General features: G+C 44.2%; 1 protein-coding gene across 1 annotated transcript in view; it reads right to left on the reverse strand.

Moving 5' to 3' along the window:
* Positions 1-352: 352 nt before the first annotated feature.
* Positions 353-15,303, reverse strand: part of bin3 (bridging integrator 3) — a 133,772-nt gene continuing 118,821 nt past the window's right edge. Inside the window, exon 9 of the mRNA XM_085970912.1 lies at positions 353-2,411. Coding sequence (XP_085827038.1) covers positions 2,265-2,411 — 147 coding nt within the window. The 3' untranslated portion in view covers positions 353-2,264. The remainder of the gene's footprint in view (positions 2,412-15,303) is intronic.

Below are 15,303 nucleotides of genomic sequence, written 5' to 3' on the forward strand. Positions count from 1 at the left end.
ATCGATACGGCTTCCTCGACTTTCCACTGTTGCCTGGTGGCTCCAGCCTCGCACCTTTTGTGGCAGAGAGTGATTTGCTTCCAGTCGTGCAGCAGTGTCTTTATGAACCAGCCACTGTTGGTAGGCGGCGATGACTCGCTCTGACTTGCTCTTCTCTCTCCCTCCCACTCGTCAGCCTCGACGGCAACAGCAACCCAAGATCTGGCATTCAGCTGAGAGGGGAAATCTCCACATCCCATCACTCCACGTTGCCCCGGGGGAAACGGTTTTAAAAACTTGTGCGCTTCCCAGTGCCAACTACTGTGGGCCTGCAAAACAGGTGACCCCATCACAGCGACAAGAGTCGGTATCGTGCTGGTCTAGTGAGCTTTTAATGGAGTTCAGGAGACAAGACAACTTGATTCGTCCTGCACAGGGACTGAGGATTCCACAGCTCTGAAGGAGACTCGAGACAATGCTTATTAACCCGCAGAACATTATATACGGACATCCAACATTATTTACAAACATTACAAAATTACATCTTTTTAAAGCTAATTGAGTGCAAAGTGAAGCACCTTTTATGTGCTAGTGCATTTTTCTTGTATCAGAAACCAAGAGAAATAGTCAATCAAACAGCTACATTTCCCATCACCCTTCAACGCGCAAAGAATAGTCCCACATTTTCTTCATATCTCGCTTCTCCACCCCGATGGTTTAGTGTTGGTGCTCAGAGCTCTATAAGTCAGCAGTGTTAGGACACGACTCCATCAGCGAACATGAACACTACACGCACCACGAAGCAAATATACAATACAGCAATTTGGTACAGGGTAACTGGGTAACACGTGACAAAATGTGCGCTTAATTTAAAAACGTGAAACACATTCAGTACTAAAAAAAAATAATGGGGGTGTGTCAAAGTTTATTGTCTCCTTGGGCCCCAATTTAAATCCAGTAATTTAAATGCATCTCAAAGCGCAGACACCAAAAGATTGCGGTGTTCTGACTTGGGGTTTATTCACCAATGCGGCAACTGCACCAACAGCCCTTTCCCAACCTCACTGAATTCAAACAAACGATCAACCACTAAATAAGAGAAGGGGCAGACAACACCAAGTCGCCTGGGCTTCGAGGGTCTGATTGTCGGAAGTTGGGAGTAGCATGTGGCCCGTGGGCTCCAGTTTGGACATCCCTGGGATCAAGTAACAATTTTCTCTCCATAAAGTCTATAAAGATATATTAAAAATGTGTGTAGTGTCTGGTACAACACCAAGTTTATCAGAGTCAGGCACTCTGACCCATCACCAGTAATTTATATCACCCTAATAACGAGTTAAACACTCCCTTTAAATTAACTATTTTTGCCCGGTGCAAGAATTTAAATACAACTTTCTTATCTTTGTGTTAAACTGACTAGATTCCCCTCCCAAGGATGAGATGGCCCACTGAAACACCCCTCCCCAACGAACAGGAACTCATGGATCTTAATGAAACTCTGCCTGCTGGATTCCCACATTGGACAGAGACTCTAACAAACTGGATGTGATGGATTCATTGTAACTGCAACACTTTAGGGGCAGGACAGAGGTTCATGGCCCACTCCTCCCCGATTCCAAACAATGCTTCCCGGGATAGGTAGTCACAGAAATCACAGAAACCCCACAGTGCAGACAGAGGCCATTTCGGCCCATCGAGCCTGCACCGACACATATCCCACCCTATCCCCGTAACCCCACGTATTTAATCCCCCTAACACTAAGGGTCAATTTATCATAGCCAATCAACCTAACCCGCACATCTTTGGACTGTGGGAGGAAACCGGAGCACCCGGAGGAAACCCACGCAAACACGGGGAGAATGTGCAAACTCCACACAGACAGTCGCCCGAGGCCGGATTCAAACCCGGGTCCCTGGTGCTGTGAGGCAACAGTGCTAACCACTATGCCACCGTGCTGTTGGGCCATTGGGCACTTCATAAACAAGGAGGGAGTGAGTATGAGAAGTGAGCCATTCTCTGCAATTTCCTACCGACCGGTCAAACTCCAGGATCGGCAGAAGCCGGAGAATAGGTCACTCGCTGCCCACCAACTTTGGCCGCGGAATGTAGAAAAGGGAAAGGGGTTAAAAATGGAAGATCTCAATCATAATCCATCGACATTGCTGCTTTTCCCCAACCCTAACAAAAAGTGTACCCGCAAGTGATTCCCCATTTACACACAAATGTGGCTTACTCTGAACACTAGACAGAGCCCAGCATTGAATAAGTGTGCAGTTTACGTGATTCAGTCATCTGCCACTATAGAGAGGGCCCGCAGATCATTGAGTTTCGCTTCGTTTTCCTTCTCCCGTTGTTCGTCAGTGATTCCCTGCTGGTCAATCTGGCCAGTGAGGTCTCCAAATATCTTGGACATTTCTGTATAGTACACAACCTGCAACAGAAACAGGAGGTGAAGCTGATGTTCCGAATACATGCCTCAGACTCTGCTACAAATTACAACTTTACAGTGACCACGTGGTCAATCTGCCATTCTGGCCAGGCACATTCAATTCGGGTTGCCACCTCCGTTGTGCCATTGTTGCACTGTGCTGGCTGGCATTTGAGCAGTGGGACGAGTGGGGGACCTCTATATACATTGTGCACTCGCATCACTGTGCACAGATCATATTGCTTGGGGCTTGTTGACTGCAGTGAGTGCAGCCCGACAGATTGGGAAAAAAATTGTATTTATGTAGCGCCTTTCAGGACGTCCCAAAACGCTTTACAGCCAATGAAGTACTTCTGAAGTGTAGTCACTGTTGTAATGTAGGAAACGTGGCAGCCAATTTGCACACAGCAAGCTCCCACAAACTGCAATATGATAACGACCAGATAATTTTGTTGTGATTTTTTTTTATTCGTTTATGGGATCAGGGCGTCGCTGGCAAGGCCAGCATTTATTGCCCATCCCTGATTGCCCCTTGAGAAGGAGGTGGTGAGCCGCCTTCTTGTACCGCTGCAGTCTGTTTGGTGATGGTACTCTCAGTGCTGTTAAGGAGGGAGTTCCAGGATTTTGACCCAGCGACGATGAAGGATCGGCGACATACTTCCAAGTCAGGATGGTGTGCGACTTGGAGGGGAACTTGCAGGTGGTGGAGTTCCCATGCGCCTGCTGCCCTTGTCCTTCCAGGTGGAAGAAGTCGCGGGTTTGGGAGGTGCTTCCGAAGAAGCCTTGACAAGTTGCTGCAGTGCATCTTGTAGATGGTACACACTGCAGCCACGGTACGCCGGTGGTGGAGGGAGTGAATGTTTAAGGCGGTGGATGGGGTGCCAATTAAGCGGGCTGCTTCTCGAGTGTTATTGGAGCTGCACTCATCCAGGCAAGTGGAGAGTATTCCATCACACTCCTTACTTGTGCCTGGCCTATGTGACTCCAGACCCACAGCAATGTGGTTGACTGCCCTCTGAAATGGCTTAGCAAGCCACTCAAGGGCAATTCATTGCACTTAGTCTTATCACGGGCTTTTTGCGTGTCTGATACAGCACGGCTCCTTCTACAGGGGATCTGGGACCTGTGAGAGCAGGAAAAGCAACAGTGTGTCTCCTTAACCAATCAGCTTGAAGAATCCTCACTAAGCCACGCATGGTCTAAACCAGGAAGTCTGAGCTAGAATATTTAATTTAATGTAAAATCATGTACAGAAGGCAAAATGAAGAGTGGGAAAGAAAGATGGGATTGAGAGAGAGAGAGAGAGAAAAAGAGACAGAGAAAGAAAAAGTAAAAAGAAATCATTTTAATTTTAATAAAATCTCCAGTAACTCAAATCTGATGGAATGACACTCCAGGGCAAAATGGACAGCAACCTCCGGATTTCCAGATAACTGCGAATGCACGGACGCCGGAAGTTGCTGTCTGATTTACTCCATCATTACGGTGAGCGCCGTTAGCCTCGCCATTATTATTACCACAAAATACGGGCCAATGTTTGCAATATTGGGGAAACAAATCCAACAGGATCAGAGAAAGGGTTTTCCATTTAGTTTGATGGTTACTTTTGGGTCTTTGAAAACCTTTTTTAAAAATGTGTTCCTGGGATGTGGTCGTTGCTGTCCTTTGAGGTGGTAGAGGTCGCAAGTTTGGGAAATGCCATCAAAGAACCTTGCTCCCCACTCAACAAAATTTTTAAATTGACAGCATCAAAACTGAAGTACATCATCAGTCCACTGAAAACCTTAGACAGACTGGGCCTGAATTTGTGGTTGGAGGCTTCCCGCAGGCTGCTGCCTCCAAATGGCAAAAAGTCTACGCACCTGCCTGATGGTCCTGGATCCAGGGAGACTCTCGCTCCTGGGCCTCTAGGCGTATACATGTGGAGAGGCCCACGTATCCCGGGGCGCAGGCAGTTTGCAAATGCCCCTGGGATCACGTGGACCGGCCCAACTAATGAAAGAAGGGGGGTCCCCATTCATCCATACATACGGAAACCCCATGGGCATGAATGGGGATCACATAAAAAACATTTACATACCAAATACAATTTAAAAATTACATATTTAAAATGTATTAAAATACAATTTAATTAAACATTTAAAACAAAAATTAAATTTTCTGGAAAATAAATTTAAATGCTTTAAAGGGGCTAAAAATAACCTTAACTTATTTTACAAGTGTTTTAATGCTTAAATAATTGAATTTTTTTTTTTTAATATTCATTTAATCTCTTACGCTGGTAAAAGCAGGCCTTACTGCTTTTACCAGCCGTAAGAATGTCGCGGGCATTCACTGGACAGTCGTTGGGCAAATAGCCCAACTCCACCCACGGGTGTCCATTTCCTGGGGATGGCTAGGATCTGTCAATTAGATTTTTGGCAGATTGCAAGTTCTGGGTTTTCACACGGGGGCCCTTATGGGCGCATATGCATCCGTAGGCACCGGAAAATATGGGCCATTGTGCAAAACTCTGTGCTTATCCAAGCTAATCTGGGTTATTCATAGCAACTGGCACTTCTGCGCCTCTTGTCAGCTGTGGCCCAGTTGGTAGCACACTCGCCTCGGAGTCCGAAGGTTGTGGGTTCCAGTCCCACTCCAGGGACTTGAGCACATAAAGCTAGGCTGACACCAGTGTAGTGCTGAGGGAGCGCTGCACCGTCGGAAGTGGTGTCTTTCGGATGAGACATTAAACCGAGGCCCTGTCTGCTCTCTCAGGTGGATGTAAAAGATCCCATGGCACTATTGCGAAGAAGAGCAGGGGGGGGCGGTTCTCCCCAGTGTCCTGGCTAATATTTATCCCTCAACCAACATCACTAAAAACAGATTATCTGGTCATTATCACATTGCTATTTGTGGGAGCTTGCTGTGCACAAATTGGCTGCTGCATTTCCCACCTTACAACAGTGACTGCACTTCAAAAAGTACTTCATTGGCTGTAAAGCGATTTGAGACGTCCGGTGGTCATGAAAGGCACTATAGAAATGCAAGTCTTTCTTTTTTTTAAGTCTAGACTTTCCAAGATTGTATATAACACTCAATCTAAACGTTGCCCGACAGGATGTGGAATGACCTTTACTAGAGTAGATAGTGACAATCTTCCCATGCACTCAAAAAAGTCATCAAGATAAGCCATAAGCTGATAAGTTTCCCTTCAGCAGGTACCAGCTAGCTAGAGCTGCAACAAACATCTTGAAAATGATCTGTGCTACGAGGGGAATCAAAACAAAGGTGAATCTTTTCTGTTTCAGGAACACACTGGTCTCGCCCAACATGAGGCAGAGCTCTAGATTGCTCTAAATTCAAGGTAGTTGATCTGAAATGAGTCATATGGAAGAAATCACACCCCTTTGAACCCCCAGCACCTCTTACGTGGGATCACCATCTGGTGAAGGAGGCATCAATAAATCTAGCTACTACTGAGGGTGAAATGTTGCTATTCTGGATCCAACCCTAGAACGTGTTGAGCACTTTGACTTATAATACTTTTCAGGGTGATGACAAACAATATATCAGCAGGTTCAACTAGATAAGTCACTACACTTCAAAGTAATTTGTTGTCCGCAAAGCACTTTGGGATGTCTACGATGTAACAGCACTGATCAGCAGAGTAAACTTCCCCTGGTGTGGGAGAAACCATCAAGAAACATCTTCTGCGTAAGATAGGAGAAAGATAACTAAGAGCCCGCTTCCAAATGAGGCTGCGTATCGCGGGTTGGGAGTGGATCAGCGGAGGCCCAATTGGAGGTCGTCCTCAAATGTTAAGTGTCCCTGGTGGCTTGTCCCCAAAGTGTGGTGACCATTTCCTGACTCTTTGGGGGAGCTTGAACAAGAGGAGGAATCAAGAGAACAGATTTTAAAACGTTAGGAAAACTGAAGAAAATAGGGACTGAAAAAGCTTGAGGAAAAACTCAACTCACTTATACCCCAAAACAGCCAGCGAAACACGACCAGAAGATGAAAGTAAAGAACCAAACATTATATGGAATGCAGTACTTGCACATCGAGATAGCAGAAAAGCCCATTTAGCATGAACAAGTATACCATGATCAAAGTCCAAAAGGCATGACATTCCCCCGGGCTCTCTCCACTGGGCAATTAGTCCCTCCATTGATATTTGGGAGATAAACAAATGAAGAAGAGTCTGCACTATGAGAGTAGATCCAGAAATTTGGTGCCTAAACTTTTATGATTTTTCAGAGGCAGTAATTAATATTAGTGCAGCTAATGACTGAGCAAATAATGAATCAAATTGAAACTGTGCAGAAAACATTATTCTTTTCATTTTGAGATAGAGATATGTTCACCAGCAGGTTTCTCAAAACTAATAGACACTTGACATTTGCTGGAGAAACAGCTCTGATAAATCAATAGCTGACTGTATTGACAAACAAATCCGGTTGAGAAATGGGTTGGTCCAGACAGACACTCAAAAGAAAAGAGCCTTTGTTTCATGTCTGACCCCAAAGAACAAATATGGATTCTGCACAGTTAGCATCAGAATATTGTGATTTGACCTTCTTAATTATATGAAGAAAAATAGCTTCAGGCATGTAGAAGCCAGTTCAAGATTTTCCAACTTAACAAGATAGCTCAAAACACAACATATTCTCAGCCAACATCACCATAATCTAATTTTGTCAGATTTTATTCAGCGCAATTTTGAAAGTTAGGGAGATAGCTGCAGTTTATTTTTTGTTGAAACCACACTTGAGGTCAAGTGTGAAATACATCATCACTTTGCATCCAATGGCAACAGCTGGATTAAGGAGACCTCAGTTTATATCAAAGCTCTGACCAGCCTTTCAACGGCCCTCTGCAGAGGAGTGGTCAGTTTTTGGCTGGATTGAATGATGAATGTTGTTGGAGGGTAATGCTGCATTTCTGGGTTGGAGTGGGAGAAGACAATACTTTGCACGACACGTTTGCTGCTTTCTGAACCTAATAAAGACTGGGAAGAAGTCTAAAGCAAATACTACAAAAGTTGAAGCGGCCAAGCAATAGGAGGATTGTATCTTCAGTATGTTTTGAGTTCTTTCATTACAATATTTCATCAACTTAATACATTAAGCACCGCTGTTTCCACGTACCGGAAACTTTTTTTTATCCGGCACCGACGGGACCGATGTGGTGCCGGTTCATCAAAAATTCCGGATAACCGAAAGCTATAGTAAAAGATACGGAGAGCTGGCAGCTTCGTATAAAGCAACAGACCCTGTTGCTTAGCAACAAGTGCAGAACAATGGCCACAAGTTCCAAGCCTCTCTGTTGCTTAGCAACAGCTGCAGCCACACCCTTGCACAGCAACAGATCAAGGAAGGCAAGTAGAATATGAAGTAAAACTTACCTGAACCTACTCCTGAATTTTGCTGGTTAACCGAGATATCCGGTTATTTAGGTGCCAGTAAATCGAAAGTTTCCTGTATCATTTTTGGAAGATACAGATTTAGAGGTGAGGTACCTCACCAATATTGCAAAACAGATCTTCGGATACTTGGTGTCAATGGATATAAAGTGGACTAAGTGCCCTGAAATGATCACTGCTTCCCCCCGAAAAGACTGCAAGCAGTGATGTAACAAAAGGCCTCACAACCAGAGAGAAGATTCAGTTTTCATGATAACAGTGAAGGTTATTTTGCTGCTAAAGGTTAAATGCTTTTATCTCGTGCAGATATCAAAGAAAAACTCGATTAACTCAGCGGTACCCCTCCCACACTTTAGTAGACGAGAGAAAAAAAAAGGACTCGCATTTATCACAACCTCAGGACGCCCCAAAGCATTTTCCAGCCAGTGAAGTACTTTTGAAGTGTAGGCACTGTTGTAATGTAGGGAACGCCGCAGCCAATTTGCGCACAGCAAACAGCAATGTGATAATGACTGGATAATCTGTGGGGTTTTTTTTTTAGCGATGTTGGTTGAGGGATAAATATTGGCCAGGATGAACTCCCTATCTCTTCGTCGAAATAGTGCCGCGGAATATTTTACGTCCACCTGAGGACAGACAGGGCCTCGGTTTAACGTCTGATGCTCAGCACTGCACTGGGAGCGTCAGCCTAGATTATTTGCTCGAGTCTCTGGAGTGGGACTTGAACCCACAATCTTCTGACTCAGAGGCGAGAGTGCGGCCCACTCAGCCACAGCCGACACATAAAAGCCAGCCCCATAATATGCCTCAGCTATTTTGAATATTAATAATAGCACAACAAAAAGAAGCAAACATCATTTATTTATGTTCAGAGATGGGTGTATACACAAACAACAAATGTGGGTCAAGCACAAGAATTATATTTTGAAATGGCAATTGAAGTGATGCTTCCGCCATATTAATACTTTAACATTTTCTTAAACTGAATTTTCAGCAGGACATTCAGTAAGTTAATAAAAATGCCAAAATGGTTTTTTTTAAAAAAATGACAAGTACTGTTTTAAGTGTGACCTCACGCGTCCAGGCTAAATCAGTCATTCTGGCTAACGGGCATAAAGGGATCAACAGAGATACAAAGGCAGGAGTGGAAAGTATGGCTACTCGACAGCTTGCAGTTTACAACCCTCATAAGTCGCACTTGGGAGGAGAAATGTCTGCAATTAAGATATTAGAGGCCAGTTCTCATCTCTCACCTGTCCTCCAGACAAGGTCATTCTAAGAAGTAGCAGCTCCAACTGCCCTTGAGGTGGGCTGCTGGCAGTACCAGAACTGAGGAGGTGGGAATATTTGAGGGGGAAGTGTTTCCGAAAACTGTAGGGACAATAGAGATGGAAAGTTGTGGATCCAAGTCCAGAACAAGACCACTCCGGGGCAGTTCCAATAGATGAAGGAGCCCAAAGCCTCTCCACACTGTTAACCCCTGCTTTGCTCATCCTCTTAAACATTTAACTGTATTCGCTGCTCACGATGTGGTCTCCTCTGCATTGGTGAGACCAGATTAGGTGATCGCTTTGCTGAACACCTCCATTCAGTCCGCAAGCGTTAACCTGAACCTCCAGTCGCTTGAGATTTTAATTCTCCGCCGCACTCCCACGACAATCTCTCTATCCTCAGCCTCCTACACTGTTCTAATGAAGCTCAACGGAAACTCTAGGAACAGCACCTCATCTTTCGATTAGGCACTTTACAGCCATCCGGACTCAACATCGAGTTCAACAATTTCAGACCATAACCACTCCTCCCATTTTTTCAGCCAGCTGGTGCTGCTAATGGTTCTGCTGTTGCCATTTACACCTCCTCTAGACCCATCTTTTGTTTCTTTACTTGCCCCATTACCCATTTGCCTTGTACCGTCACCCCTTTTGTCATTTAATCTCTCCTGCCTTCCACCCTATCACAGAACCTTCCCTTTTGTTCTTTCCTCCCCCCTTTCACTGCCTCTGAACTTGCTTAAAACCTGTTACATCTCCAACTGTTTCCAGTTCTGATGAAAGGTCATCGACCTGAAACGTTAACTCTGTTTCTCGCTCCGCAGATGCTGCCTGACCTGCTGAGTGTTCCCAGCATTTTCTGCTTTTAGTACAATTTCACTAGTTATTTAGAAAGTTTCCCGATACATTTGTCTTTCAGATTGTTTATGGATAAGGTTTTCTTCATATTTTTATGCTGAACAATTAGAAAAACATCCCGCTTTCCAAAGCAAATACCTTTCAAAAGGATACCACAGTGATTCATGGCTTTAACTGAAAGCTACCCTGGGTTAAGGGTAAATTTTGTAACAAGCCCTACACTTGATTGCACTTAGAAAGCTCCTAAATATCGGTTTGTGGGAGTTGCCATCGGTTAGAAGAGGGTCTGAATACATACTAGCTGGGGTAAGGAGGACAGAAAGTCAGTGGTTTGTAGAGGGCTCCAGAAATGTCAAAAGAGCTGCTGTTTTCTGTTTGTTTTTCAAACTTTTATTCACACTCCGATTCTAGCCAACAGGAAATTGCAGGCAGGAACAGGCATCACTTCTGTGACTGACTCAGTGAAGGAACGAGGGGGCTCAATCTCCTTTTCCTGGTTTTAAAAAAATCTTATATTTAAATCTTCATATGTCAGACCGAGTAATTATTTAATCTGGACATCGTGGTTGAAGACTTTCTTTAAATAGCCGCAGTTACATTGCGATGCAGTCTTCATCAGCAAAATTATGCATATTATTTTTGTAAAATTGACACTTAGTAGTTTCGAATCAACCCATAAAAACAATCAGCTCCAGTCCAGTGTGCCAGCTGCCTCCAGATTATGGCTTTGATGGTGATGCGTGCTCACAATACACTTTTCCTTCTCTTTCAAATACTTAGAATTTAAAATCTTGAGGCTTGAAATGATAGTTTCCCTAAATTAGCAGAAAGGACTTTCCAACACATTTGACATTCATATTATCTACAACACTCAACTTTCTTTCTCAAGTGCCTGAATGCATCATTGTCTCGCAATTATGCCCCCATCTCTTCTGGTTTAAGACTATCCAAACAGGTTTCTGCCATGCCCATGGCACTGAGACTATAAACAGCATCCTGCGTGACCACCACCAAGACTCACTCACTGCCCCTCAACACGACGGACCACCCCAGTACTGCCTGAACATCTGTTCCGTGGTCCATCTGTATCCAGGTTCCACGCCTCCTTCAAATATCTACAATGCAGTAACACTTCCAATGACTTAGCCCACTGCACCTGCACAGTCACCTCTGGTGTAAGTCAGGGCTCCCCCTCTTCATGATTTATATGCTAGCCCTGTGTGATAAAATCTTGAAGTGCAGGTAAATCTTTTACATGTAGCATGGCACTCAATATTTCAATTTTGATTCTGAACTCATTCATTTCTCATCTGTTATTAGCACCAATGAAAAGTATGGAGAGAAGTATTCAGAAGAGTGCAACATAGAAAAATAGGAGCAGGAGTCAGCCATTCGGCCCTTCGAGCCTGCTCCGCCATTCAATATGATCATGGCTGATCCTCTATCTCAATACCATATTCCCGCTCTCTCCCCATATCCCTTGATGCCTTGTGTGTCTAGAAATCTATCTATCGCCTGCTTAAATATATTCAGTGACTTGGCCTCCACAGCCTTCTGTGGTAGAGAATTCCACAGGTTCACCACCCTCTGAGTGAAGACATTTCTCCTCATCTCAGTCCTAAATGTCCAACCCCGTATCCTGAGACTGTGGCCCAACACCAAAACCCTATAATGTTATTAAACTTGCCTTTATATTGACTCCTGTTCACTATATTTGCAGAAATAGCACTAATGTAGACATTTATTGTATTTTTTTAAATTTCAAATTACTGAAGTGAGAAATGCAGAGTTGATGTTCCATTTTCTTCTGTCTGCAAAAGCTCTAAAAACATTGATATTACACTTTTCACCTCAGTTTACCCTATAATTGCAAACATTAAACCAACGGCACTGTTTTCATGTAAACTGAGAATCGAGGCAATGAATTGGCAATTTGTGTTCAAAGTTATCGAGTTGCCCCGAATCTACCGGTAACGTACAATCCATATAAAGCACCATTCTTCTACAACACATTCATCTCTGTGGACACTAACAGAAACGGACAGGTATGGGAAGGTTCCTATAATAATTCCCAGACTCCCACCAGCCCAGTGCGTTGCTTAAAGTCGTGAGCTGCTCCACACATTGGTCAGGTTTGGTAGAAAGAAAAACATGCTCGTCAGCCAGGCACCTCCTCAAGCCCCACACACAGGCTGTTTACACGCCAACAGAGACGAGGTGCTAGATCTATCTCGCGATGGCTTTCTTTTTTTTTGCCTTTTGAAAGCCCTTGTATGTGGAGACTGTATAAAACTAGTAAGCTGTGTCGACTGGCTGCCTTTTAAATGCTTATTGCATTGCCATTTGAACAGTGTGTGTGTACAGCAAGTATCTTTTCAGTCAGCAGCAGTTGTGAATCAACGGAAGGACTTCAGCTTAGCAGGATCAATAATAGCTGTTGAGAAACATTCTAAAAATTCTGCAGCAATATTTCTCACACCATGTATTTCATTCCAGGCAGCCAAATCTCTTCGGTGTCAACTGAGCTTACCTCTTGTAAATTTGGGTCAAACACCTTCATCCCACACAGTTGCACTGCTCAGCTCGTCCCCAGCTACTTGCTAATGGCAGTGTGGGCTGCAGTGAGTAATACGGCTATGACTGGCTTGTGAACTGCACCCAAAACGCAGCCCCCACAGCCAGGGAGGCATCGAGCATCCTAATCACATCTTCAAGAAATGCCCTGTTGCTCGTCATTTTTTTTAAAAAGTCAATAGTCCCGACTGGCTTCGTTTTTTTAAAAACAGTTTTAATAAGATTTATAGAAAAATCTGTGCAGTCAACAGATGTTGAACACTGCTGCCCTATCATAAAAATTATCTGGATTAAATCTCAATAGGGTGAAATTACTAAAAAATTAATTGTCTGCCACTTATATTTCTAGCTGGTTACAGAGAGATTTTTGTTGCGGTTTCCTTGTGTTCGTGGTGAGAGATGGCGGTACTGGGGACAGAGGGCATTTTTATAATCAAGCTCCTGGGAGATCAGAAAGAACACAGATCACACGGAACAAACAGCAAGCTCTACCAAACACTGCTGGACTCTGGTAGTTCACCGTCAGAGCAAGCCCTCGTGAGGTCACGTGGCTTTTCCATTTCCCTACATTTGACCAGGAGTGGGTGGGGAGATTTTCAGGTGGGTGGCTTATATACTGCTTTGAAATGGGTTATGGGCCACACAAAAGGGACATTCAAGTCCCAGAGGCAGTTCAAAGAAGCACCACAATCCTGATTTCAAGCATCAAAGTTACGGGGAAAGACTGGAGGAATTCGGGCTTTTTTGCCTTGAAAGGAAGTGACCGAACCAGAACCAGATATAAAATCTGATAAAGCAGAAGACGTTCTCAAAAATGACTCTCAAACTAAACCATGACAGTAAGATCAGGAACATTGGAACAGGAGTAAACCATTCAGCCCCTCGAGCCTATTCCGCCATTCAATTAGATCATGGCTGATCTGTATCTTAACACCATTTACCCGCCTTGGCAACCCTCAATACCCTTACCGAACAAAAATCCATCAGTTTTCATCATTTCAATTGACCCCCAGCCTCAACAGCTTTTTGGGGGGGGGGGGGGAAAGAGAGTTCCAGATTTCCACTCCCCTTTGTGTGAAGAAGTGCTTCCTGACATCACCCCTGAACGGCCTGGCTCTAATTTTAAGGTTCTGCCCCCTTGTTCTGGACTCCCCCCACCAGAGGAAATAGTTTCTCTCGATCTAGCCTATCAGCTCCTTTAATCATCTTAAACCTCAGATAGATCACCCCTTAATCTATTATACTCAAGGGAATACTAGCCTAGTCCATGTAGCCTGTCCTCATAATTTAACCCTTTGAGCCCTGGTATCATTCTGGTGAATCTGCACAGCTCCCCCTCCAAGGCCAATACAGCCTTCCTGAGGAGCGGTGCCAACAACTGAACGCAGTGCTCCAGATGGGGTCTGACCGGATCCGGCTTTATATAAACTGCAATAGCACTTCCACCCCTCGTTATTCCAGCCCCCTTCAGATAAAGGCCAGCATTCCATTCGCCTCTTAAATTATTTTTTGTACCCGTCCACCAGCTTTTAGTGATTTCTGTGCTCGGACCCCTCAATCTCTTGGTTCCCTCCACAGTTCCGAGCTTCTCAACATCCTGCTTTCTTGGGTCCGAAGTGGTTGACCCACGGTGAACTCCATCTGCCACAGTTTTGCCGAGAGAGCACAGGTAAAAACTAGTGACGGGCAAATTTAAGAATGGCATCAGGAATTTCTTCTTCACTGAGCGATCAATACATGGAATGGATTTCAGGTGAATGTGGAAAAAGCTGGAATAATTGAAGAAACAACTGGATGCGATGATGCGGGAGGCAGTGTTATCTTCCAATATAATATCCTGTAACCCTGGGCAGAGCATAAGCAAATTTAACCTGCTCTGACTAATGGTAGAAGTGTCGTACCTAAATTTAAAAATAAAACCATCCGTGATTAAACTTAAGACTGGCCTCATCGTGAACTCCATTGGACTGACCGGGCAGTAGCTCCAGAGAACCTTCGTATCCTTCGGCCAACAGGTTTTTTGGTGATGGTGAAATAAACCCCAATGTTGCATCAATTAAACAGTACATCAAAAATTGGGGACTGCTTCAACCGTAGAATTTTAACCCACAGAGTGCAAAGAAATGCTCAAGCATTCAAAAATGATGAGGGTTTTTGATAAAGGTAAATGGGGAAAAACTATTTCCAGATTGGAGAGTTGGTAACTAGAGGGCTTAAATTTAAGATCGTCACCAGAAGAATTGAGAGAGATGAGGAGAATTGTTTAGGCAGAGGGAATACCCTAGCAGAAGCAGAATCCATGATAGCTTTTAAAAAAGGAAAGTGTGTAAATATTACACAAGATTGAATAGGATATACGGCACAGAAACAGGAGACACGGCCCAACCAGTCCGTGCCGGTGTTTCTGCTCCACTCGAGCCTCCTCCAGGCTTTCCTCGTCTACCTCTATTCCCTTCTCCCCCATGGGTTTATCAAATCCCCAAACACTACAGACTAAGTAACAAGAGAGGTGGATTATAAATAGCTGAGAGAGATTCAAATACATTTTTAAGCAATGCAAGAAGTAGACAAGAATGTTATTGGGAGAAACATAGGAGAGTATGTACAGGGCTAGAGCAAGCTCTGTAGTTCATCTGGACAACCCCAATCCACCTGGCTAGTGTCAAGAGCAATTCTTCTCGCTTGCCTGAAATGCATCGATACTATTCGCCTCAACCACTCCCTGTGGTAGCGAGTTCCACATTCTCACCACTCTCTGGGTAAAAAAGTTTCTTCTAAATTCCCTATT

The sequence above is a fragment of the Somniosus microcephalus genome, chromosome 30, assembly GCF_052327205.1.
Source record: "Somniosus microcephalus isolate GS21.2 chromosome 30, FLI_Smic_1.0, whole genome shotgun sequence".
NCBI lineage: Eukaryota > Metazoa > Chordata > Chondrichthyes > Squaliformes > Somniosidae > Somniosus > Somniosus microcephalus.